General features: G+C 58.7%; 2 protein-coding genes across 4 annotated transcripts in view; both read left to right on the top strand.

The window, feature by feature from the left end:
• CRTC3 (CREB regulated transcription coactivator 3) overlaps positions 1-26,425 on the top strand; it is a gene marked incomplete at its 5' end in the record, with an annotated part of 1,283,408 nt that overhangs the window by 887,003 nt on the left and 369,980 nt on the right. The gene's annotated exons all lie outside the window — the stretch shown is intronic.
• On the top strand, positions 3,728-26,409 carry KIF7 (kinesin family member 7; the record flags this gene model as incomplete). 3 transcript variants are annotated; one of them, XM_081114946.1, is made up of 18 exons in its annotated part: positions 3,728-4,055; positions 5,739-5,939; positions 6,186-6,579; positions 6,703-7,240; positions 7,843-7,953; positions 8,418-8,645; positions 9,895-10,043; positions 10,386-10,501; positions 11,101-11,238; positions 18,666-18,868; positions 20,819-21,016; positions 21,308-21,433; positions 21,538-21,714; positions 23,071-23,286; positions 24,306-24,512; positions 25,218-25,416; positions 25,498-25,644; positions 25,797-26,409. In XM_081114946.1, the coding sequence occupies 18 exons, from the start codon at positions 3,728-3,730 to the stop codon at positions 26,120-26,122; spliced, it is 4,002 nt and encodes a 1,333-aa protein (XP_080971072.1). In that variant the 3' UTR covers positions 26,123-26,409. The 3 variants fall into 3 exon arrangements, with proteins under 3 accessions (XP_080971072.1, XP_080971073.1, XP_080971071.1); XM_081114947.1 differs by having other exon boundaries at positions 18,666-18,862; XM_081114945.1 differs by having other exon boundaries at positions 6,703-7,225.

Consider the following 26,425-nt stretch of genomic DNA (forward strand, 5'->3'; position numbering starts at 1 on the left):
TAGCCTTGTGGGGGTGAGGATTGACAAAAAAAAAGCAAAAATGAGATAAAACCAAACACGGGAGAAAAATGGTTCAATCAGGAGACGCGGGACTATTTCACAGCCAACTTTTTGAAAAAACGTAAGTAGAAACGATGAAAAGTACAGCGAGTGAATGAACAAAGCGTCACGTAGGCGTTTATCGTGACCAGGACGGTGCGGTCCTGTGTGCGGTGTATTTTTTGTGCCTGGCGGCGCAGGAGGCTCACCTCCCTCCGCATCACCGCCGCCCGAGCTGTGCGTGCGGTGAAGCCGCTGTGATCTTGGCTGGGGGAAGGCCTTGCCTTCGGTTTGTAAATAAAATTTAAAAAAAAGAAAGAAAAAGCAACACCTGTGAAGTGCAGTAAAGCAAAGCCCAATAAAGGAGGTAAACCTGTGATCAATAAAGTGAGTCAGGGGCCGGCGGGCGAGGAGGGCTGTGATGAGGGAGGAGGACGATGGGGAAGTTCCTTGGATAAATGTTATGCATCCCTATTGGGCAGCAGTCCGGGGTCCCTGCCTCTCAGCAGCTTCTTTACCTGCCGGTTTAAGATGGTGTTTGCATTTTTTTATTTTTTTAATATATATATTTTTTATTGATTTCAGAGAGGAAGGGAGAGGGAGATAGAAACATCAGTGATGAGAGAGAATCATGGATCGGCTGCCTTCTGCACGCCCCCAACTGGGGATTGAGCCTGAAACCTGGGCTCGATCAGGAATCATACCACGACCTCCTGGTTCATAGGTCGATGCTCAACCACTGAGCCACACCGGCTGGGCAAGAATTTGCATTTTTTAAAATATATATTTTTTGTATTGATTTCAGAGAGGAAGGAAGAGGAAGAGAGAGATGGAAACATTAATGATGAGAGAGAATCATGGATCGGCTGCCTCCTGCAAGTCCCCCACTGGGGATCGAGCCTACAACCTGGGCATGTGCCTCTGACCAGAATCGAACCTGGGACCTTCCAGTCCGCAGGCTGATGCTCTATCCACTGAGCCAAACAGGCTAGGGCAAGAGTTTGCATTTTTGAAAGATGCCCCAGTTGCTCTGTAGGAGGAGCAGGGACACACCCCCTAGGGCAGCGGTTCTCAACCTGTGGGTCGTGACCCCTTTGGGGGTCGAATGACCCTTTCACAGGGGTCGCCTAAGGCCATCCTGCCTATCAGATATTTACATGACGATTCATCACAGTAGCAACATGACAGTGATGAAGTAGCAACGAAAACAATTTTATGGTTGGGGGTCACCACAACATGAGGAACTGTATGAAAGGGTTGCGGCCTTAGGAAGGTTGAGAACCACTGCCCTAGGGCCTGGCAAAGGTCACCCTGTCAGGCCACCAGCGGCCGGGACTTTGGCATAGGCTGAGGGGACGCAGGTGAACCAGAGAATATGGTCACGGCCCCCACTCTAGCTATGATTTCACTTTCACGTTTTCACCTACCCCCGGTTAACTGGGCGCAAATATCAAATGGAAAATTCCAGAAATAATTCATAAGTTTTAATGTGTGCCGAGTAGTGCGATGAAATCTCGCGATGTCTTCTTCCTGCCCTGGAAGGGAATGAGTTTGTAAAAAAATGCAACACCTGTGCCTCAGTGGATAGTGCGATGGCTTGCGGACTGAAAGGTCCCGGGTTCGATTCCGGTCAAGGGCACGTACCTCGGTTGCAGGCTTCTCCTCGGCCCGGACCCTGGTCAGGGCACGTTCAGGAGGCAACCAATGGATGTGTTTCCCACATCGATGTCTCTCTCTGTCTTTCCCTCTCTCTTCCATTCTCTCTAAAAATCAACGGAAACATATATTCGGGTGAGGATTAACAACAAAAAATTGAAATAAAAAAGCAAGCAACTCCTGTGAGGCGCAGTGACGTGGCAGATTGCCCGCACGGGGCAGGCGCTCCCCGCAGAGCCAGTATCAGGCTGCGTTCGTTCAGGTCTCCCTCGCTTTTCTGAACAATGGCCCCCAGCGATGCTGGCCATTCGGATCTGGCCGGGAGAAGCCGGGAGGGACGTGTTCTGTGCAGCGAACAGGGGAGTTACCTGCTTCACCAGGACAGGGACAACGTGTCTGAATACTGGGCTGGGAAGATCTGCAGTAAGATCGAATCTTCCGTGAAATTGTGGAGGAAAAAGAACTTCGCTGTCGCACCTCAAACTGCAGAAGTTATGGCCCTCGCGTGTGATGGGTGTTGGTTACGGTGGAAAAGGCATGACATGCGTGGGTGGGAGATCCGGACAGAAAGCACCTTCCCACTGACCTTCCCACTGACGGCAGTGTGCTGGGCATAAAGCATCGAGCTTCTGCGAGGACTTTGGCCAGGGCCCCCCTAAAACGAACGTGGGGCTACATTCACATCACTTTTATTGTGATAATTGTTTATTTCTTTTTTTTAAAATATATTTTATTGATTTTTTACAGAGAGGAAGGGGGAGAGATAGAGAGTTAGAAACATCGATGAGAGAGAAACATCGATCAGCCGCCTCCTGCACATCTCCTACTGGGGATGTGCCCGCAACCCAGGTACATGCCCTTGACCGGAATCGAACCCGGGACCTTTCGGTCCACAGGCCGACGCTCTATCCACTGAGCCAAACCGGTTTCGGCTATTTCTTTTTTAAAGTATATTTTTATTCATGTCAGACAGGAAGGGAGAAGGAGAAAGAGAGAGAGATAGAAACATCAATGATGAGAGAATCACTGATCGGCTGCCTCCTGCATGCCCTGAACTGGGGATCGAGCCCACAACCCAGGCATGTGCCCTGGACCGGAATCGAACTCGGCACCCTTCAGTCTGCAGGCCGACGCTCTATCCACTGAGCAAACCCAGCCAGGGCTATAATTGCATATTTCATTGTTAGGTATCGTTGCTAATCTCTTACTGTGCTTAAGTTATAAATTATACTTTATCATAGGTATGTATGTATAGGGGAAAACTATATATATATATACATATATATATATAAAGAGAGAGGGAGAGAGAGAGATTGGTACTATTCTCGGGGTAGGGGGATCTTGGAACCAATCTGTTGACTTTTAAAAAAAAATTTTTTATTGATTTCAGAGAGGAAGGGAGAGGGAGAGAGAGAAGCATCAATAATGAGAGAGAATCATTGATTGGCTGCCTCCACATGACCCCCACCAGGGATCAAGCCTGCAACACGGCATGTGCCCTGAGCGGGAATCGAACTGTGACCTCCTGGTTCATAGGTCGATGCTCAACCACTGAGCCATACCAGCCAGGCAAGATCTGTTGACTTTTGAAGAAGGTGGGGCAGGGGGTGTCATGTGACAAGGCAGAGACTGGAAACCTCAGTGTGCATGTGTCGTGTGTGTGTGCGTGTGTGTGTGTGCGTGCGTCGTATGTGCATGTGTGTTGTGTGTGTTTCCTAGGAGGTGCGCACAGGGGAAGGTGCCGCTCGAACACAGGCGCTTGGGGGCAGGTGGCGGAGTTCGGGCCTTGCTTGCAGTGATGAGAGCCGGGATGTGCCGTGTGGGGGTGCCTGTGGCCCTGGCAGCATTTGGGCCCCAGGCTGGGGCACAGAGGATGCTCTGAACTTTGACCTCCGTCCCCTCCGTCCCTCCCAGGTGAGGAGCTGCAGGGTCTGGCTCAGGTGCCCTGCAGGGGGAGCCCAGCCCTGGGGCACAGGTGCTGACTGGGGGCCTCTCTCTCTCCACAGGACCCCTGGAGCAGCCGGCCCTCGCCATGGGGCTGGAGGCCCAGAGGCTGCCAGGGGCCGAGGCGGCCCCCGTGAGGGTGGCCCTGCGCGTCCGCCCGCTGCTGCCCAAGGAGCTGCTGCACGGGCACCAGAGCTGCCTGCGGGTGGAGCCGGAGCGCGGCCGGGTGACCCTGGGCCGGGACCGCAGCTTCGGCTTCCACGTGGTGCTGGACGAGGCCGCCCGGCAGGAGGCCGTGTACCAGGCCTGCGTGCAGCCCCTGCTGGAGGCTTTCTTCGAGGGCTTCAATGCCACCGTCTTCGCCTACGGTCAGACGGGCTCCGGGAAGACCTACACCATGGGGGAGGCCAGTGTGGGTGAGTGCCTGCCTGTGGGGGGTGGGGGGGGGGCGCTCAGCAGCTCCCGCGTTGGGTCCCCTGCCTCTTGCTGCTGCTCCCTGTTGGAGGTGGGGCCTGGGGAGGGAGAGCAATGTCCTGAGCAGGTCTGCAGCCCAGGGTGGGGCCAGCTGTGTGGGGGGCTGGGCAGGGCGAGGCCGATGGGCCTGGGAGGCAAGTGGCCTTCTCCCCTCCATAGAGATGGGGCCAGGCCGTCTGGTTCTGGGGCCGCAGGGGGAGCTGGCCTGTCTCTGCAGGATGTCCGGCTGGCTGGCGAGGGGGAGGAATCCGTGTGCCGGTCGGGTGGTCGGGGTGGGGACTGTCCTGGGAGAGACACACTCTGGCTGCCTCGTAGCCGGGCCCCGGCTGGTTCCAGGAGGCGCTAGAGCAGATTTGGGGAGAGATACTTCAGGCCAATGAAGGGAACTGCCCCATTTTTTTTTCAAATATATTTTATTGATTTTTTACAGAGAGGAAGGGGGAGGGATAGAGAGTTAGAAACATCGATGAGAGAGAAACATCGATCAGCTGCCTCCTTCCTGCACACTCCCCACTGGGGATGTGCCTGCAACCAAGGTACATGCCCTTGACCGGAATCGAACCCGGGATCCTTGAGTCCACAGGCCGATGTTCTATCCACTGAGCCAAACCGGTTAGGGCCCCATTTTAAATCTGTTTTTTGATTGATTTCAGAGAGGAAGGGAGAGGGGGAGAGAGAGAAAGACATCAATGATGAGAGAGAATCATTCATCGGCTGCCTCCTGCACGCCCCCTACTGGGGATCGAGCCTGCAACCTGGGCATTTGCCCTTGACCGGAATCCAACCTGCGACCCTTCAGTCCGCAGGCTGGCGCTCTATCCCCTGAGCCAAACCAGCCAGGGCCGGAACTGCCCCATTTTAGGTCGTACAAATGTTTTCTCTTCGGTTATATAAGTATATGTTTATCATAAAAAGTTAGGAAAATTCAGAAAAACACACAGAAATAAAACTGCCTTTCAGAAATCACGCATCCTGTTCGGGTTCCAGTTTCTTTCTCTGCGGAATTGGCTATCCTTTTAAAGAAAACAGCATTACGTTGTACCCAATCTTTGACATCCTGTTTTATTTTCTTAACAAATATCATGAACAGGTCTTTACATCATTAAATATTTTTCAATCTGATTTTTTTCATGGCTGCCTGGCATTCCATTGTGACTATAAGGTAAGGTAATTTATGTAACCAGAGCCCCTATGGATCTTGAAATGGATGCTTAGGATGTTTGCTTTATTTATTTATTTTTTAAGTTATGAAGACGAGTGCTGCTCTGAACACCCTCTTATTACTTTGGGATAAATGTAGGAGGTACTTTAGGTAACTGAGCCTAGACTGTGGTAATGAGCTCCCTGTCCCAGGGGGTAATCAAGCAAGGGTGTCTGGTGACCTGGCAGGAATGTAGGGGGTGGTGCTTATATCAGGAAAGGGGTTGGCTCACCCCTGAGAGGTAGCTTCCAACTCTGAAGTTTTATGGTTCTGCCTGACCACCCTGGCGCTCGGCCTGGCTCCGGCCTGGCTCCGGCTGCCGCCTTCTCCACCGGGAGCTCCATCCTCCAGCTGCTGGCGGGGCACGGGGGCCTCGGAGACCCAGCTGGCGGCACGTGGCAGGAGGCCCTGCCTGTCTCCCCAGCCTCCCTCCACGAGGACCAGCAGGGCATCATCCCGCGGGTCATGGCCGAGGCCTTCAAGCTCATCGATGAGAACGACCTGCTGGACTGTCTGGTGCACGTGTCCTACCTGGAGGTGTACAAGGAGGAGTTCCGGGACCTGCTGGAGGTGGGCACCGCCAGCCGCGACATCCAGCTCCGCGAGGACGAGCGTGGGAACGTCGGTGAGGAAACCCCGGGGCCCTGGCTGGGAGGGGGCGCCTGGCTGGAGGGGAAACCCACGCTCTGGAAAGTTCTGCTGTGGTTTCCTCTGTCTGCACCGGCTTTGAGGTGGGCACGGGGGAAGCTGGAGTCCCCCAGCCCAAACCAAGATGGGCAGGAGCCCCGGGCATAGGGGAGGGGGGCCCCCGGGTCGGGGAGGGCTGGAGGGGCGCCCCTGCTCTGCGCTCACGGCCCCTGTGCGCCCCCAGTGCTGTGCGGGGTGAAGGAGGTGGACGTGGAGGGCCTGGACGAGGTGCTGAGCGTCCTGGAGATGGGCAACGCGGCGCGGCACACGGGGGCCACGCACCTCAACCGCCTGTCCAGCCGCTCGCACACGGTCTTCACCGTGACCCTGGAGCAGCGGGGGCGCGCCCCCAGCCGCCTGCCGCGCCCCGCCGCCGCCCAGCTGCTCGTCTCCAAGTTCCACTTCGTGGACCTGGCGGGCTCCGAGCGGGTGCTGAAGACGGGCAGCACCGGCGAGCGGCTCAAGGAGAGCATCCAGATCAACAGCAGCCTCCTGGCCCTCGGCAACGTCATCAGCGCGCTGGGCGACCCGCAGCGGCGCGGCAGCCACATCCCCTACCGGGACTCCAAGATCACCCGGTGAGCGCGGGGGGAGGGGGCGCGCACCATGCAGCCCGAGCCTCAGGTCTGATGGGGGGTTGGGACCCCGATCCTGGCGCCCCGGGGTCCCTGACGCGCCCCCCCCCCGGCGCCCTCTTTGAGGATCCTCAAAGACTCGCTGGGCGGCAACGCCAAGACGGTGATGATCGCCTGCGTCAGCCCCTCGTCCTGCGACTTCGACGAGACCCTCAACACCCTCAACTACGCCAGCCGCGCGCAGAACATCTGCAACCGCGCCACCGTCAACTGGCGGCCCGAGCCCGAGCGGGCGCCCGAGGAGGCGGCCGGGGCGCGGGGTCCCCCGCGGCACCGCTCGGAGACGCGCATCATCCACCGGGGCCGGCGGGGCCCGGGTCCCCCCGCCGCCCCCGCCGGGGCCGCAGCCCGCCTGGGCGCCGAGTGCGCGCGCTACCGGGCCCGCACCGACGCCGCCTACAGCCTCCTGCGCGAGCTGCAAGCCGAGCCCGGGCTGCCCTGCGCCGCCGCCCGCAAGGTGCGGGACTGGCTGTGCGCCGTCGAGGGCGAGCGCAGCGCCCTGAGCTCCGCCTCCGGGCCGGACAGCGGCATCGAGAGCGCCTCCGCCGCCCCCGAGGAGCAGGCCACGCAGGGACCGGGTGGCAGAAAGGTGGCCGAGGGCCGGGTGTGGCCAGGGGAGGGGCGGGAAGGGGCCGGAGGTCAGACAGCAGTGCCCCTGCCCCGTCCATTCCATTCAAAGGCGCGTCTGCTGGTGACCGTGGCCACGTTCCATAAGGTCTCCCGCTGGGCCTCGGGCGCTCCGTCTGTAAAGTAGGGGTGACATTGGCATTACCTCCTGGGGGGGATGTAAGGGCTGAGGGTGTAACACAGGCCCAGCAGGCAGTGAAGGCTCAGCAAGTTGTTTGTAATAATAGTGGTGATGTTCTTATTGCTAATTTAAAGAAGGATTGGTTATTACAAGAGGTGGCCCAAATGGCTTGCAGAGGGGATGCAGGTAGGACTTGGAGCAGAGCAGCGCTGGGGCTCGGGGAACCCCGTGGGAACAGAGTAGCTTTGGGCTGGGGGAACCCCGTGGGAACAGAGTAGCTTTGGGCTGGGGGAACCCCGTGGGAACAGGGTAGTGCTGGGGCTGGGAGAACCTCGTGGGAGCAGAGCAGCGCTGGGCTGGGGGAACCCTGGCGGGTCGATGGAGCACTCTGGGTCCCAGGGACGGACAGGCTCGCCCTGCCAGCCCCTGGCTCTGAAGCCTGGCTCCCTGCCCCACAGGACGATGAGGGGGCGCTGTTGGCCCTGCAGAGCCAGGTGGCCCGCCTGGAGGAGGAGAACCGAGACTTCCTGGCCGCCCTGGAGGACGCCATGGAGCAGTACAAGCTGCAGGTGGGCTGCCTCGGTTTCCCCAGAGGAGAGGAAACCAGCCGGGGTGGGTGGGTTCTGGCGGCGGGCAGAGATGGGGGCAGGCACAGATGAGCACAAGCGTGCGGGTGAGGAGCAGTGCGGGTGGGTGGGGGTGGGGGCAGGATGGGGCATTGGAGCCAGACGGGTCCTTCCTTTTGTCCCAAGGTAGCCGGTCAGCATTGCTCCTGGCGCCCTCTGGTGGCGATGATTGGCATGGATGTGGAGGGCGGGCAGGGTGGGGTGAGAGCTTGAGCCTGAACTAGTGCCGAGAGAGAGAGAGAGAGAGAGAGAGAGAGAGAGAGTGTGTGTGTGTGTGTGTGTGTGATAGAGAGAGAGAGAGAGAGATAGGGGGGCGACCATGAGGTGGCCTGCACTTCTTCCTGTCGGCATCGCTGCCCCCCAGCCCCCCCCACGTCCCCCCTCGGCACCTGGACCTTGTCTTGCAGAGCGACCGGCTGCGGGAGCAGCAGGAGGAGATGGAGGAGCTGCGGCTACGGCTGGAGCTGGTGCGGCCAGGCTGGGGGGGCCCAGGGCTCCTGCAGGGCCTGCCTCCGGGGTCCTTTGTGCCCCGGCCTCACACAGCCCCCCTGGCGGGTGCCCACGCCCACGTGCTGGGCATGGTGCCCCCCGGATGCCTTCCTGGAGATGAAGTTGGCCCCGAGAACTGGGGAGAGGTGAGGAGGTGGCGAGACCCGTGCCCGCTGGGCCTGTTGGACTGGGCAGTGCCGGACAGTGTGCCCCTCACCCCAGGCTTTCACGGGAGCAGCTCTGGGTGCCCCTTCTCGTGTCCGTAGAGGAAGGGCCAAGATTGGGTGACGGGGCCCTCTCAGAGGGGTGGTGCTATTAAAATATATATTGATTTATTGATTTCCACTCTGAAATCAATAAATATATAGATTTCAGAGTGGAAGGGAGAGGGGGAGATAGCAACATCAATGATGAGAATCATGGATCGGCTGCCTCCTGCACGCCCCCTACTGGGGACTGAGCTCGAAACATGGGCATGTGCCCTGACTGGGAATAGATCTGTGACCTCCTGGTTCATAGGTTGACGCTCAACCCCAGAGCCATGGGCTGGGGGGTGGGGGTGCTGCTGGGAATCTCCGGTGTATCTGGGGGCTGCTTGGGGCTTGCAGAGGGGGTTCTGGCTTCCAGCGCTGGATGGGAAGCGTGCACACCTCCAGGGACGGGGAGCTCATCACCTGTGAGGCCGCCCCCTCTCTTTGCAAGTTTCCTTTCCCCTGAACTGGTCTCTGCTTCTGGTTCTGTCACGTGGGGCCTTTTGGACACAGGCTGCATCTTCCCGAAAGCTCGGGGTCCTCTCAGCCCTGCAGCCCCGAGGGCCAGGGGAGAGGGGGCGGGGGGGTCGGCAGAGGCCTGTCACGCAGCCTCCACTCTGGCCGGGGAGGTTTGCAAGATGAGACTCGGGTGCAGGTGACCTGTGTACCAGAGAGAAATGGTCACGTGACCTGGGCGTTCTGGGTGCTTTGGGAGCAGGGGCGGGGGAGGTGCAGGGGGGTGGCTCCGCCAGGAGTCACTGAGCTGGGTCTTGGAGGTGAGGTAGGGCTGGAGGCAGAGACGTGGGTGGGCGCCCAGGGCAGGGCAGGGCATGGCATAGGTCAGTGGTTGGCAAACCGCGGCTCGCGAGCCACATGCGGCTCTTTGGCCCCTTGAGTGTGGCTCTTCCTAAGCCTCAGGAGCACCCTGATTAAGTGAATAACAATGTACCTACCTATATAGTTTCAGTTTAAAAAATGTGGCTCTCAAAAGAAATTTCAATCGTTGTGCTGTTGATATTTGGCTCTGTTGACCAATGAGTTTGCCGACCACTGGGCTAGGCGGACGCAGAGACTTGGTGCCGGGAACGGCCCCTAGAAGGCGCCCGGGAGGCTTCCTGGCCTGAAACTCTGGTGCCCGTGGCAGGTGCCGGATGGCAGGGCGGCGGGAGCCAAGCTGCTGGAAGAGGAAGATGGGCTGGACAGTGGCTCTTCCGCTGCATCAGAAGAGGAGGAGGAGGAGGAGGAGGAGGGGGAGGAGGGAGAGCCGCCCCGGAGGACCCTGCCCCTGCGCCGGTGAGTGGCCCCATTGCGGCCGAAGAGGACCTGTGGTCTCGGGTGCCCTCACCCGCCTCGCCCCTGCCAGCCTCCGAGGGAGCAGATGGGAGCTGTGGGCTCTGAGCCAAGCACTTGCCGGTGGGAAAGGCCTGGTCCACAGACTCGGGCGGTCCTGGGTGCCCTCCCTCCCCTGCACCCGTCAGCTTGGCCCCGGGCCCCGGGATCTGCTGGACGGACAGGTGCCAGCGATGATGGGGTGGAAGGCAGTGACCTGTCTTCCTGCCTCTGGCCTGGGAGGTGGCCGGGGGGGGGGGCGGGCGGGGACTGGGGACGGGTACAGGCATCTGCTCTGCCCCCCAGAAACGGGATCAGCAAGTGCAGCCAGCGGGTGGAGGCCGGCCCAGGGAGCTCCCTGAGCAGGAAGGGCCCGGAGCTTCGCCTTGAGGAGCTGGGTGCAGCCGTCCCCGAGCCCAGAGGTGAGCTCGGTGGGACGCAGAGAGGACCCGACCCCTCCTCCCTCCCTGGTCCTCACTGGCCACCCTGGACAGTCCACACCGACCCTGGCTGCCCTGACAAGCTTCCTCCTCCACCACCCCCTGCCTGCCTCCTCCACCCCCCTGCCTCTCCCCTCCACCCCCAGACTCCCCCCTCTACCCCCCTGCCTCTCCTTTACCTCCCCCAGACTCCCCCCTCTACCCCCTGGCCTCTCCCCTCCTCCCCCAGACTCCTCCCTCCACCCCCCTGCCTCTCTCCTCCACCCCACTGCCTCTCCCCTCCACCCCCAGACTCCCCCCTCCACCCCCCTGCCTCTCTCCTCCATCCCCCTGCCTCTCCCTTCCACCCCCTGCCTCTCCCCCAACCCCTACCTCTCCCTTCCAACCCCTGCCTCCCCCTTCCACCCTCCTGCCGCTCCCCTCCACCCCCTTGTCTTTCTCAATCCCCCCCGCCTCTCCCCTTCATCCGCTGCCTCCCCTCCACCCCCATGCCTCTCCCCTCCATCCCCCTTCCTCCCCTCTACCCCCTGTCTCCCCACTCTGTCCATCGGGCCTCAGCCTTGACAGCTGGCCTTGTCCAGTGGTCCAGGGGGTCAAGGCCCAGGCCCCCGCGGCCACGGCCTCCGAGTGGCGGCTCGCCCAGGCCCAGCAGAAGATCCGGGAACTGGCCATCAACATCCGCATGAAGGAGGAGCTCATCGGCGAGCTGGTCCGCACCGGTGAGTGGCGGGCGCTGGCGGCGTGATGCCCAGCTCAGCCTCTGTGGCTGTGTGGCCTCGAGCAAGTGGAGTAACCTCTCTGTGCCGCCGTTTTCCTTCCTGAAATGGGAGCGGCAGTTGCACCTGCTTCTAGGTTTGCTCTGAGGATGAAATGAGTTAATTCAGGCAAAGGGCTCAGACTGCTTCCCAGGAAGCGTTACTTGTTGTGATTTATCCATTGCCTGCCGTGTGCGGGCGCTGCCCTGGGCGGGCACACAGCTCTCGGTCGGGCACAGCATCCCCAAATCGTGCTGTGTCTGTTGGTGATGCGTGTGACAGGGTAGGGGGTGACTTTAGGTGGTGACCAGTTGAATTTTTAAAATATATATTTTTATTGATTTCAGAGAGGAAGGGAGAGGGAGAGCTAGAAACATCACTGATGAGAGAGAATCATTGATCGGCTGCCTCCTGCATGCCCCCTCGAGCCCACAACCGGGGCATGTGCCCTTGACCGGAATCGAACCCAGGACCCTTCAGTCCGCAGGCCGGTGCTCTATCCACTGAGCCACCCCGGCCAGGGCTCCTTTGCCCATTTGTAATTGGGTTGTCTTCCTGGTGATGAGTTGTATGAGTTCTTTTTGTATTTTCAAAGTTCACCCCTTATCAGATGTGTCACTGGCGGATGTGTGCCCTCGAACAGGGGATGTCTCCCTTTCATTTTGTCGATGGTTTGTTTTGCAGAAGCTTTTTAGTTTGATGTGGTCCCATTTGTTTATCTTTTCCTTTGTTTTTCTGGCCCTGGGCCAGTGGTCGGCAAACTCATTAGTCAACAGAGCCAAATATCAACAGCACGACGATTGAAATTTCTTTTGAGAGCCAAATTTTTTAAACTTAAACTATCTAGGTAGGTACATTGTTATTCACTTCATTAGGGTACTCCTAAGGCTTACGAAGAGCCACACTCAAGGGGCCAAAGAGCCACATGTGGCTCGCAAGCCGCAGTTTGCCGACCACTGCCCTAGGCGATGTATTGGTGAAAAGACCGCTACATAAGATGCCTGAGATTTTACTGCTTATGTTTTATTCTAGGATTTTTATGGTTTCATGACTTGTATTGAACTCTCTTATCCATTGTGAGTTTATTCTTGTGTATGGTGTCAGTTGGTGGTGTAGTTGCAATTTTTTGCATAATCTGTCCAATTTTCCCAGCGCCATGAATTGAAGAGACTGTCTTGAAATGCTCTTGTCTTGTATGCTCTCGCCTCCTTTGTCAAATACTAATTGACCCTCTTGGCGTGGGTGGATTTCTGGGGTCTCTGTTCTGTTCCATTGATCTACATGCCTGTTCTTGTGCCAGTACCAGGCTGTTTTGATTATAATGGCTTTGTTATATAGTTTGATACCCGGTATTATGATCCCTCCAACTTTGTTCTTCTTTCTCAAGATTGCTGCAACTATTCGGGGTCCATTTGGTTCCATAGAAGTATTTGTAATATTCTAGGTCTTGAAATATGCCGTTGGTATTTAATAGGGGCTGAATTGAATCTGTAGATTGCTTTGGGTAGTATGGGCATTTTAATGATGTTAATTCTAAAATACTAGAGGCCTGATGCACGAAATTTGTGCAAGGGCCTTGGCCCCCGCTGCCGCGGTGGCCACCTCTGCCTTGGCCCCTGCCCGCCATGGCTTTGGAAGGAAGGACGTCCGGAAGGATGCCCGGTCTAATTAGCATGTTATGCTTTTATTATTATAGATGGAGCACTTCGCAGATTTGTGTGTCACCCTTGCACAGGGGCCATGCTAATCTGCTCTGTGTCAATAATGAGAGAGAATCATTGATCGCTGCCTCCTGCACGCCCCCTACTGGGGATCGAGCCCACAACCCGGGCGTGTGCCCTGACCAGGAATCGAACCGTGACCTCCTGGTTCATGGGTTGACTGACGCTCAACCACTGAGCCACATTGGCTGGGCTTTGGGATGTTTTTTGATGTGTTGTTTTTTATGATTTCCTCACTGCTGATCGGTCTATTTAGATTTTCCAGTTCTTCACGATTCAAAGAACGTATCTATTTCTTCTAGGTGACTGAATCTGGTGGCATCTCGTCTGCCCTAGTGTTCTTATATGATGTATATCTGTAATGTCTGTGGTAACGTGTTTATTTCTGATTTTGTTTATATGAATCTTTTCTCTTTTTCCCAGTGAGTCGAGCCAGGGGTTTGTCAATTTTATTCATCTTTCAAAGAACCAGCTCTGGGTTGTATTAATGTTTTCTATCGTCCTTTTGTTCTCTCACACAATTCTCTAGTTTTTATGATTTTCTTTCTTCTGCCGGCGTTGGGTTGCTACTGTTCTTCTTTTTCTAGTTCTTTAAGATGTAATGCTGGTTCTTACCTTGGGATTTCTTTTGTTTCTTGAGATAAGCCTGTAATGATATAAACCTTCCCCTTATGGCTGCTTTCGCTGCATCCCAGAGGTTCTGATATGTTGTGTTGTCCTGCTCATGTGTCTCTGTATACCTTTGATCTCACCTTTTTTTTCTTCTTTGATCCGATCACTTCTTAGTTGTATGGAGTTTAATCTCCACGTATTTGTGGGTTTCTTTACTTCCTTTTTGCATTTTGTTTTTATTTTTATTTTATTATTTTTTTAAATATATTTTTATTGATTTCAGAGAGGAAGGAAGAGGGAGAGATAGATAGAAACATCAACGATGAGAGAGTATCATTGATCAGCTGCCTCCTGCACGCCCCCCACTGGGGATCGAGCCCGCAACGCGGGCATGTGCCCTTGACCAGAATCGAACCCGGGACCCTTCAGTCCACAGGCTGATACTGAGCCAAACCAGCTATGGCTGATTTTTAATTTCAAGGTATGATTTCTTTTTTTTTTTAATATATTTTTATTGATTTCAGAAAGGAAGGGAGAGGGAGAGAGAGATAGACACATCAATGATGAGAGAGAATCATGGATCGGCTGCCTCCTGCACACCCCACACTGGGGATCGGCCCACAACCCGGGCATGTGCCCTTGACCGGAATCAGTGCTCTATCTGCTGAGCCAAACCGGCTAGGGCTTAAGGTATAATTTCAATCTTCTTGAATTTGTGGACGTTAGTTTGTGACCCAGCATATGGTCTGTCCTTGCGAATGTCCCATGTGTGCTGGAGAAGAAGGTATAATCTGACGTTCTGGGATGCGAGGTTCTGTAAATGTCAAGTACAGTGGGGCCTTGACTTACGAGTTTAATCCGTTCCGTGACGGAGCTCGTAACTCAAATTCCTCGTATGTCAAATCCATTGTGAACGAGTGAGACACGTGATGCTGGGCTGATGTTGTGGCGTTCACTGTGACGTTCGCTGCGCCAACTAGCGGTGGGGTGTCTGAAGCTGGCTCGTAACCCGAATTTTAGTTCGCACCTCAAAGCAAAAAATCGGCCGAGAGATGCTCATATCTTGAAAAACTCGTTAGTCGGGACACTCGTAAGTCAAGGCCCCACTGTATGTCCATTTGATGTAATGGAGGCTGATTGAAGGTGTCATCAAAGGCTGCTATTTCCTTACTGATTTTCTGTTTGGATCGTCTGTGTAGAGCTGTCAGTGGAGTGTTAAGGTCCCCAGCTATGATTGTTTCTTGATCTGTTTCTCCCTTTGGTTCTGTGAGTAGTTTTTCATATATTTCCATGCTCCCTGGTGGGATGCATATATGTTAAGAAGTGTTATGTTTTCTTGCTGTAGTGTCCCTGTTATCGTTATAAAACTAGAGGCCCGGTGCACGAAATTCGTGCACAGGCAGGGTCCCTAGGCCTGGCCGGTGATCAGGGCCGATCGGGGCCTTCCTTCCCCAGCTGCCAGCTGCCGGCCGGGGCCTTCCTTCGTTCTGTGCCGCCCCCTGGTGGTCAGCACACGTCATAGCGAGTGATCAAACTCCTGGTCTCCCGGTCGAACTCTGGAGGGGACACTTTGCATATTAGCCTTTTATATAAATAGATATTCATCTTTGCCTCCTGTTGTCTTGAGATCCATTTTGTCAGATATAAGTATGGCTACACCTACTTTCCTGTGGATGTTCTTTGCTTATAGCAGGGGTGGGAGACCTTTTTTCCCAAGGGCCGTTTGGCTATGTAGAACATCGTTTGTGGGCCATACAGAATTATCAACTTAAAAATTAGCCTGCTCTACTTGGTCAAACATTTAATTAACTCGTCCCTAATGCCTGGGCAGGGCCAGACCAAATGATATCTGGAGCCTTATCCGGCCCGCGGGCTGGACGTTCCCCACCCCTGGCTTAGGAAATCGTTTCCCACCCTTCCAATTTGGCTCTGCCTTCGTCTTTGCAGCTGAGAGGCGTCTCTTGTAGGCAGCCTATGGTTGGGTTTTGTTTTTGGATCCACTCTGCTACTCTCTGCCTCTTTATGGTGAATTGTTCATTTACATTTAGAGTAATTAGTGATGTATGAGGACTTGCTATGCCCATTTTATTCTTTGTTTTCCGGAAGCTTGGTGCCCCCATTGGTTCTTTTTGTTTGTTTGTTTGTGTTTTGTTTTATATACATACTAGAGGCCCAGTGCATGAATTCGTGCACGGCCGGGGTCTGGCTGGCCCGCCCCGTTTGGATTGGGGCCAATCGGGCCAGGCCAGCCCTGGGGAGAGGACCCAGGAGGTTGACTGGCCAGCCCCGCCCCCTGGTCGAACTCCTCGTCCAATTTGCATATTAGCCTTTTATTATATAGGATTTATTGACTTCAGAGAGGGAGGGAAAAGGGAATGGGGATAGAAACATCGATGAGGAAAGAGAATCCTTGATCAGCGGCCTCCTGCACGCCCTCCACTGGGGATCGAGCCCGCAACCCGGGCACGTGTCCTGACCGGGGATGGAATCGTGACCTCCGGGCTCATTGGTCAACGCTCAACCCCTGAGCCACGTGGGCCGGGCTGCGTCGGTTCTTTTCCTGTGTGTTCCCGCCTGCTTCTGCTGGGTGGTTTTCCACACTTCTCTCCTCTGGTTCCTCATTTCTTAAGCTCTGTGACTCAGTGTTGGTTTTTGTGTGTGTCGTTCCCATTACGTTTATGGAAAAGAAACTTTCACACCTACCACAGCCCTCTCTCTGTGAACACGTCTGGTCTCCATGTGCACGCACATGTGTGTGTGGTGTCGGACGCCGGCTGGCTTCATGCCTTTGTGGGCGGTTTCCCAGGTTTCCCAGCACTGTTTGCTGAAGCTGCCTCGCTTGCCCCATTGCATGATTTGACTCCTTCTTGGGAAACCAGTTGCCCGTATCCACGTGGGTTTCCCCCGGACTCTCAGTTCTGTCCCGTTGGTCTGTGTGCCTGTTTCTCTGCCATGCCATGCTGTTTCAATGACTATAACTTTGTAGAGTAGTTTGAAGTCAGGAGTTTAATAACTTCACTTTCTTCTTCTTTTTTTTAAATATATTTTTATTGACTTCAGAGAGGAAGGGAGAGAGAAAGAAAGAAACATCAATGATGAGAGAGAATCATTGATTGGCTGCCTCCTGCACGCTCCACACAGGATGGAGCCCGCAGCCTGGGCATGTGCCCCGACCGAGAATCCAACCGTGACCGCCTGGTTCGTAGGTTGATGCTCAACCACCGAGCCACGCCTAACGCGCTCAATTCTTCTCTTTTCCAGGGTTTTTTTTGTTTTTTTTGGCTATTCCAGGTCTCATGTGGTTCCATATGAATTTGCGGATTTTTTTGTTCTGTTTCTGTGAAAAACGCCACGGGGGTGTTTGTGACTGGAGCTGTAGGGATTGCCGGGAGCCTGTGTTGTGCTTGGGGCGGATGGAGGCGTGTTTTTTCCCTTTCCCTTGTGAGGGGAGATGGGAGGCGGGAAGGGCGATGCCTTTTCTCTGGGGAAACTGCTCTGCCCGACTTCGGCTCCAGGCCGTGGTGCGAGGGCGCGGCCTGGTGTCTCCCGCCCCCACTGCTGGCTCCCAGCGCCCACCTTCCCCCGTCCCAGCGCAGGGATGTGTCGGGCGCGCTCGTGTGTTGAACAGAGGGTCCTTCATTGAGCTCTGGTTGTCCAACTTGTAAATTTAAGGGCGAGCCCGGCCGGTGTGGCTCAGTGGTTGAGCATCGACCTATGAACCAGGAGGTCAGGGTTCAATTCCCGGTCAGGGCACAGGCCCAGGTTACCTGCTCGATCCCCAGTGAGGGGCGAGCAGGAGGCAGCCGATCAATGATTCTCCCTCATCACTGATGTTTCTATCTCTCCCTCTCCCTTCCTCTCTCAAATCAATACAAATACATTTTATAAAATAAAATAAATTTCAGGGGTAAACCCTGGAGTCTTCTCACTCCGCTGCCATGCTGACGTCATCCCCTGAAATACCGTGAAGCCAACCCCGGACGTGTCACCTCGGGCCACAGCTTTCAGCTTTTTGGGGGACGTTTTCTTTTTTCCTAACCGAGTGCCATTCGCACCCCGGGGCGTAAGCTCGCGTCCTCCCTCCGTCGTTCAGCCTCCTCCGTGTGCCGCTCGCTGGCAGCTTGGCTCCGGCTCCAGACGTGCTCCCCGCGTCCCGTCCGCTGGTCGTGCCTCCGGCGTCCCCTTCCTCTCACCCCTCAGCCGCGCTGTGGGGTGCTGCCAACCCCAATATCCCGGGGATGCGATTGCTGCCCCGTGGTGTCACCTGCCCTGCCCTTCATCCTCCACGCTCCCTGCCCATGAAGTTCGTTTTAGAGGCTTAAGTATGTGCAGGCTCCGGTGTGTATTTATTTTAGCACGTTGTTGCCAAAAATGCTAGTTCATCCACAGTGTCCCGGGGTCACTGTTACGGATGAGGCTGATTTAAAAGGTGAGTCGAGCCAGGCTGGTGTGGCTCAGTGGTTGAGCGCGAACCTATGAACCAGGAGGTCACTGTTCAATTCCCGTCCCGGCACATGCCTGGGTCGTGGGCTCCATCCCCATTAGGGGGCGTGCAGGAGGCAGCTGATCAGTGATTCTCTCTTATCATTGAGGTTTCTCTCTCTCTCTCCCTTCCTCTCTGAAATCAATAAAAAAATATTTTTAAAAAATTAAAGGCGAGCTGAAACCGGTTTGGCTCAGTGGATAGAGCGTCGGCCTGCGGACTGAAGGGTCCCGGGTTCGATTCCGGTCAAGGGCATGTACCTGGGTTGCGGGCACATCTCCAGTAGGGAGTGTGCAGGAGGCAGCTGATTGATGTTTCTCTCTCATCGATGTTTCTGGCTCTCTATCTCTCTCCCTTCCTCTCTGTAAAAAATCAATAAAATATATTTTTTAAAAAAATTAAAGGCGAGTCAGTGTAAAGCGAAATCCTGAGTAGACCATGGTTTTGGGGGCACAAAGGCTGGGCAAACCCCCGGGTGTGTGTCCGTGGCTGACGGGTCGGGGGGCCCCAGCGGACGGTCCGGTGGGGGACGGGCGCCCGTGCTGACCCCCTCCCTCCCCCTCCCCCCTCCCCAGGGAAGGCGGCCCAGGCCCTGAACCGCCAGCACAGCCAGCGCATCCGGGAGCTGGAGCAGGAGGCCGAGCGGGTGCGGGCCGAGCTGAGCGAGGGGCAGCGGCAGCTGCGGGAGCTGGAGGGCCGGGAGCCCCAGGACGCGGGCGAGCGGTCGCGGCTGCAGGAGTTTCGCCGGCGGGTGGCCGCCGCCCAGAGCCGGGTGCAGGTCCGTGCGGGACCGGGGGCAGCGGGGGGGCCAGGCCGCGTGCGGGTCCTGGGCTGCGGTGCGGACGCCCTGCCGGCCCCCCAGGCTGAGGCTGGTGTTGTGTCGGGGCCGCAGCGCCGGGGGTCGGCTCAGCCTTAGGCAGAGCCGAGGAGGGGAGGGGGGAGGCGGGTCCTGCTGACACCCCCCCACCCCTACCCGGAGGGAGAGCGGTGGGCGTGGGAAGAACGTGGACCCTCCTCATGCAGCCTCCCCTCCCTGCCCTCGTCCGTCTGTCTGTCCTTCCCGCTCCCATTCCCTTTCCTCTCCCCCCATCTTCCCTCTGTCCCCCCGCAGCCTGCGTCCCTCTGATCCAAGCATGTCAAACTCACAGGCTCACACGGGCCCCATAAACAAGGTTTGCGTGGATGTGGCCGCCAAACAACAGAAGCTTCCGTGTTCAGAGCAACGTGGGTTTATTTCGGTAGAGACACGCTGAACGCAAAGGGCTGAGATAAACGAGTCATCGGTCACATACAATAGAACATTTTAATAAAAATTAATATTTTTCTTGAACATGAGCTAATCAGACACTGAATAACTGCACAATTGAGTAAGCGTCACGCACATAAACCTATTTTTCTTGTTCTCCGAGAGCGAAACATCTCCTGTGGCGCACACCAAGCACGGCCGTCCAGGACTAACGACGTGGCCATCGGCGGCTAAAATATTCGCTGCTGGAGAAATGGTGCGCCTGTGCGTAAGGCGCGTAAGGGAAATGAATGCAACACGGTAATAGTAGCCAATCATTAGGGTTGCTCGTCATTAAAAATCATGTATAACAGGATATTGTGAAAATTAAGTTGCGAAATTTTTATTAAATCATTTCTTACATACATTGGCAGGGCCGCAAAAATACTCATTGTGGGCCCCATGCGGCCCGCGGGCCACGAGTTTGACATGCCTGCTCTAATCCACGCTTATCAGCTGATGTGACTAACCGTCCATTTACCCCTTATCTTTCCCTCTTTCTGTTCCCTTCCATCCATCCCTTCATCCTGGTTTTCATCTTTCCATGATCCGTCCCATCCACCTTTCTGTCCATCCATCCTGCGGTCCCTCTGTCTTTGCAGCTGTCCATCCACCGTTCATTCCTTCTTTGCTCAGTCGGGCGGCCAGGACACCATCCGTAGAGCCGTCAAGTTGCACGGGCTCTGGGAGGGGTTTGGGTTTGAATGCCAGCTCTGCCAGTTTCTCGCTGTGTGTCCTTGGTCAAGTTTCCTGACCTCTCTGTGCCTCCGTTCCCTAATCTGTTAATAGGGCTGATGGTTCATGCTCCTCGGTAGGATTGTTAGTCACTGAGCATGCACGGAGCACTTAGGCTGGGACGTAGTAAACATCCATCTTCCTGTTTTTATTTTCCTGAGTTCCTTTTTTAAAAAAATATATATATATTTTTTAAATATATTTTTATTGATTTTTTACAGAAAGGAAGGGAGAGAGAGAGTTAGAAACATCGATGAGAGAGAAGCATCGATCAGCTGCCTCCTGCACATCTCCTACTGGGGATGTGCCCGCAACCCAGGTACACGCCCCCGACCGGAATCGAACCTGGGACCCTTCAGTCCGCAGGCCGACGCTCTATCCACTGAGCCAAAACGGTTTCGGCTTAAAAAATATTTTTAAATTGATTTTAGAGAGGAAAGGAGAGGGAAACATCAATGATGAGAATCATTGATCGGCTGCCTCCTGCACGCCCCCTACTGGGGGTCGAGCCCACAACCCAGCCCTGTGCCCTTGACGGGAATCGAACCCAGGACCCTTCAGGCCGCAGGCCGTTGCTCTATCCACTGAGCCACCCTGGCCGGGCCCATCCTCCCGCTTTCCCGTCTGTCTGTCCCTCCGCCGCTCCTCTCCCTGGGTCCTGCCCCCTGCGGAGCGGGGCGCGGGGCCCACGGAGGCTGTGCCGGGCAGGCGCTGCGGGAGAAGCGGCGGGCGGCGGAGCGGCTGGCGGCGCTGGGGGCCCAGAGCGAGGAGCGGCTGCGGCAGCTGGAGCGCCACGTGCAGCTCATGCGGCGGCAGCGGGACCGGCTGCAGCGGCGGCTGCGCGAGGAGGCGGAGCAGAAGCGGCGCCTGGAGGCGGAGATGAGCAAGCGGCAGCGCCGCGTCAAGGTCGGGGCCTCCCGAGGGCCTCTCCCCAGCCCCTCCCCTGCGCTCCCCCAGCCCCTCCCCTGCGCGCCCCCAGCCCCTCCCCCGCGCGCCCCCAGCCCCTCCCCCGCGCGCCCCCAGCCCCTCCCCCGCGCGCCCCCAGCCCCTCCCCTGCGCGCCCCAGCCCCTCCCCTGCGCGCCCCAGCCCCTCCCCTGCGCGCCCCCAGCCCCTCCCCTGCGCGCCCTCAGCCCCTCCCCTGCGCGCCCCCAGCCCCTCCCCTGCGCGCCCCCAGCCCCTCCCCTGCGCGCCCGCAGGAGCTGGAGCTGAAGCACGAGCAGCAGCAGAAGATCCTGCGCATCAAGACGGAGGAGATCGCGGCGTTCCAGCGGAAGCGGCGCAGCGGCAGCAGCGGCTCCGTGTTCACCCTGGAGCAGCAGCAGGTGGGCGCCGGGCACCCACAGCCGCACCAGGGGGGGGGGGGGGCGCTGCCCGCACAGCAGGCGTGAGCGCTGAGCGCCCGCCCCGCGCCCTCCGTTCCCCTCAGAAGATCGAGGAGCAGAAGAAGTGGCTGGACCAGGAGATGGAGAAGGTGCTGCAGCAGCGGCGGGCGCTGGAGGAGCTGGGGGAGGAGCTGCGCAAGCGGGAGGCCATCCTGGCCAAGAAGGAGGCCCTGGTGCAGGAGAGGACGGGGCTGGAGAGCAAGCGCCTGCGGTCCAGCCAGGTGGGGGCCGCCCCAGGTCCGGGCAGGTGGGGACCCGCCCCCCGAGGTCCGGGCAGGTGGGGGCCGCCCCAGGTCCGGGCAGGTGGGGACCCGCCCCCCCAGGTCCGGGCAGGTGGGGGCCGCCCCCGAGGTCCGGGCAGGTGGGGACCCGCCCCCCGAGGTCCGGGCAGGTGGGGGCCGCCCCAGGTCCGGGCAGGTGGGGACCCGCCCCCCCAGGTCCGGGCAGGTGGGGGCCGCCCTGCTGGGCTGTATAAGCCTATGGATCCCGCAGGTTCTGCTGCCAGGGTGGAACCTTTCCAAGTACCCTCCCCACAATTGTTCCCCTCCTTTTTCTTTTTTTAACTTTTTAAAAAATATATTTTATTGATTTTTTACAGAGAGGAAGGGAGAGGGATAGAGAGTTAGAAACATCAACGAGAGAGAAACATCCATCAGCTGCCTCCTGCACACCTCCTACTGGGGATGTGCCGGCAACCAAGGTACATGCCCTTGACCGGAATCGAACCTGGGACCCTTCAGTCTGCAGGCTGACTCTATCCACTGAGCCAAACCAGTTGGGGCCTTTTTTAAACAATATTTTTTTAAATTGATTTCAGAGAAGAAGGGAGAGGGAGGGAGAGAGAGAGAAATATCAAGGATGAAAGAGAATCATTGGTTGGCTGCCTCCTGCACGACCCCTGCTAGGGATCAAGCCCACAACCTGGGCATGTGCCCTTGACCAGAATTGAACCCGGGACCCTTCAGTCTGCAGGCCGACGCTCTATCCACTGAGCCAAACCGCCTAGGGCTGTTCCCCCTTTGCAACCCCGGCTCGGGGACTGCGCAGGCAGAAGGAGCAGCAGGTAGACAGGGTGGGTGGTGAGGGGCCCAAGGAGGCAGCGCCCTGGCCCCCGGGCTTCCTGGTTCCCTGCGGGGGGGGGGGGGGGTAGGATGTTCCTGGGCCCCCTTCACGTTGCCGTGGGATTTGAGGGGTGTCAGACGCAGAGCCCCGAGCCTGTCCCAGCAGCGGGTGCAGGGCCCAGGGTGCTGCTGGGTTATCCGTGTCCTGTGGTCCTTCGAGCCCTCGCTTCCTCCCACTTCAGGCTCCCGGAAAGGCCTTTGGGGTTTGGCCCCTAATTTCCCATAATTCCCATCACAAACTCGTCACCTCAGTGAGGGGCCACCCACCCCCTGCTCTGCCTCGACCCATGTGTCCCGTCAGGAGGGCCTCGTCCTCCGCTTGTCCGCACCCTCCCGGCCATCTCTGCCCCCCCACCCCCGCCCCCGCCCCCGCCCCCACCCCAGCTTCTGCAGGACCGAGGGGCCTGCTTAGCACCCGACAGGTGGCCCCTCCCCTGACGCCCCGGTGCCGCCCAGGCCCTGACCGAGGACATCGTGCGCGTGTCCAGCCGGCTGGAGCACCTGGAGCGGGAGCTGTCGGAGAAGAGCGGGCAGCTGCGCCAGGGCAGCGCCCAGAGCCAGCAGCAGATCCGCGGGGAGATCGACGCCCTGCGCCAGGAGAAGGACTCGCTGCTGAAGCAGCGCCTGGAGATCGACGGCAAGCTGCGGCAGGGCGGCCTGCTGTCCCCCGAGGTACGCCCGCCGGCCGGCCGCGCTGCTGGGGGACACGGCCGCCCCCCCCCCTCCCCGCCCCGGGCGGCAGCCCACAGGGCGGGGCTGGAGGGACCCGACGGCCCTGCTCTAGCCCTGGTCGGGGACACGGGCCGGGGCTGCCGCCCTTCGTTCCCTCCATCTGCACCGGACTCCGCATCCTGCGTGCACTGGGCCGCCCCACCTCCCAGCTCCCCTACCTCTCAGCTCCCCCACCTCTAGGCTCCCCCACATCCCAGCTCCCCCACCTCTCAGCTCCCCCACCTCTCAGCTCCCCCACCTCCCAGCTCCCCACATCTCAGCTCCCCCACCTCCCAGCTCCCCCACCTCTCAGCTCCCCCACCTCCCAGCTCCCCACATCTCAGCTCCCCCACCTCCCAGCTCCCCCACCTCTCAGCTCCCCCACCTCTCAGCTCCCCCACCTCTAGGCTCCCCCACATCCCAGCTCCCCCACCTCTCAGCTCCCCCACCTCTCAGCTCCCCCACATCCCAGCTCCCCCACCTCTAGGCTCCCCCACCTCTCAGCTCCCCCACATCCCAGCTCCCCACATCTCAGCTCCCCCACCTCCCAGCTCCCCCACCTCTCAGCTCCTCCACCTCCCAGCTCCCCCACCTCTCAGCTCCCCCACCTCCCAGCTCCCCCACCTCTCAGCTCCCCCACCTTTCAGCTCCCCCACCTCTAGGCTCCCCCACCTCTAGGCTCCCCCACCTCTAGGCTCCCCCACCTCTCAGCTCCCCTGTGGGCATGAGTCCTGCCAGGCCCTCCCTCAGTGTAGGGTACTCCCAGCTCCCTGAGTGCAGAGCCCCCCCAGAGGCAGAGCCCCAGCCTCCCCCACACCCCAGGGATCTGGCTGTGACAGCCCAGGGCAAGGGGATGGACACTTAGGGGTCAGTTGTGGCTGTGTGCTAGGACTTAGTTGTTTAGGAAATGGGGAACCCCCCACCGTGCATGCCACGACCCCGGAGGTCACCCCCACCCCACGCATGCCACGTGCCCGCAGGAGGAGCGGACGCTGTTCCAGCTGGACGAGGCCATCGAGGCCCTGGACGCGGCCATCGAGTACAAGAACGAGACCATCACCTCCCGGCAGCGGGTGCTGCGGGCCTCGGCCTCCCTGCTGTCGCCGTGCGAGGCGAACCTCATGGCCAAGCTCAGCTACCTCTCGTCCTCCGAGACCAGGGCCCTCCTCTGCAAGTACTTCGACAAGGTGGGCAGCGCCAGCCCGCTCCGCCCGGAGCCCCGCCGCCTCAGTCTCTCTCTAAAGCAGCGGTTCTCACCCTTCTGGCCCTTTAAATAAGGCTCCTCATGTGGTGACCCCCAACCATAACATTATTGTCGTGGCTACTTCATCACTGTCATGTTGCTACTGTGATGGATCGTCATGGAAATATCTGATAGGCAGGATGGTCTTAGGCGACCCCTGGGAAAGGGGCGTTTACCGCCAAAGGGGTCGTGACCCACAGGTTGAGAACCGCTGCAAAGCCTGTTCTATTCAGTGAGACCGACCGCCTCCTCCACCCCCACCTCCCCTCCCCTCCCCTCCCCGCCCGATTGGCACCTTCAGGGTGGCCTTTGCCCGTCACTGGTTCTCAGCGGGATGAGTTTGCCGGCCCCAGGGGACAGGTGTCTGGGGGGCTTTGTCACAACATTAGGGGCAGCGGCCAGGGATGCTGCTCAGCTTCCTGCCACACACGGGACAGGCTCACGTGTCCGTGTGGAGGCGGAAATCCTGGCCCCCTGAAGCCCTAAGGGTGGAGGTGGGGGCGGCCAGTGACACTCCTGACTTGGGAATCACTGCCTGGAGCTGTGAGGAGGCAGCCGAGGCCCGCGGTGTCTCAGTATCTGTCAGCGGTGGGCACTGCCCCCCGGATCTGAGCCTGGGCCTGGGTCTGAGCCTGGGCGGCCTCGGCAGGTGGTGACGCTGCGCGAGGAGCAGCACCGGCAGCAGGTGGCCTTCTCGGAGCTGGAGATGCAGCTGGAGGAGCAGCAGCGGCTGGGGTTCTGGCTGGAGGCGGCGCTGGAGCGGCAGCGCCTGGAGACCGACCGCCAGCTGACGCTGCAGCAGAAGGAGCACGAGCAGAAGGTGCAGCTGCTCCTGCAGCAGAGCCGAGGTGAGGCCGCCCCCCGGCCCCCGCCCCCGCCCCGCGCCCCCCGGCGCCCGCCACCCGCCACCCGCCCCTCTGTCCCCCCAGACCACCTGGGCGAGGGGCTGGCCGACAGCAGGCGGCAGTACGAGGGCAGGATCCAGGCCCTGGAGCGGGAGCTGGGCCGCCACGTGTGGGCGAACCAGGAGCTGAGGCAGAGGCTGAGCGGGGGCAGCGCCGCGGGCCAGAGCCGGGGTGAGCGCTCGGGGCCTTGCCCATGGCGCCCCCCCCAACAACAACCCTCCCCGCCCCCCCCGCCCCCCCACTTCCGGGTCATTTTGGGCGCGGGAGCTGGGGCTGAGGAGGGGCTGCCACCCCCTTTCTGACGAGGGTGTCGTCCGTGACAGGTGGGGAGAAGGTCCTGTGCCCGGAGACCCGCCAGCCGCCTGGAAACGAAGACGAGCTCTGGCAGCCCCCCCTCGCGGAGGGCGCCCCCCGAGCCCGGGAGGAGGCGCGGGACCTGGTGCACGCCCCGCTCCCGCTGACGTGGAAGCGCTGCAGCCTGGGCGGTGAGGAGCAGGGCGCCCCGGAGGCCGCGGAGCCCCCCGTGGGGCGAGTGCTCCCTGGCGGGGAGGCGGGGCCGCCCTGGAACCTCGGGCCCCTGGCCAGGCCCCGGCGGGAGCGGCGGAGGGCCAGCCCGGGCATGATCGACGTGCGGAGGCACCCGCTGTAGTCCCGCCGCCTCGGGGCCGGCCTGGCAGGTAGGGTGCCGCGTGCGGCCGCCTCGCCATGACCACCGGCCGTGAACGGGCCTCGGTTCCTCTAAGGCGGATCCCGCCACCCCCCCCCAATGCGGGGCCCACGGCCACCTCTGGCCCGTTCCGGGCGTTCCGGGCTCGGGACCTGCGCCGGCCACAGGACGGCCGTGTCTAGATGGGCACACGGACCTGGGAAAATGGGGGAACGTTTTGTAGAATTTGTGAAACCATTTTATAATAAATGAGAGCAACGGCTTGAGAACCGGGGTTCCCCGCGG

This window comes from Myotis nattereri (assembly GCF_964212035.1).
Source record: "Myotis nattereri genome assembly, chromosome: 21".
Taxonomy (NCBI): Eukaryota; Metazoa; Chordata; class Mammalia; order Chiroptera; family Vespertilionidae; genus Myotis; species Myotis nattereri.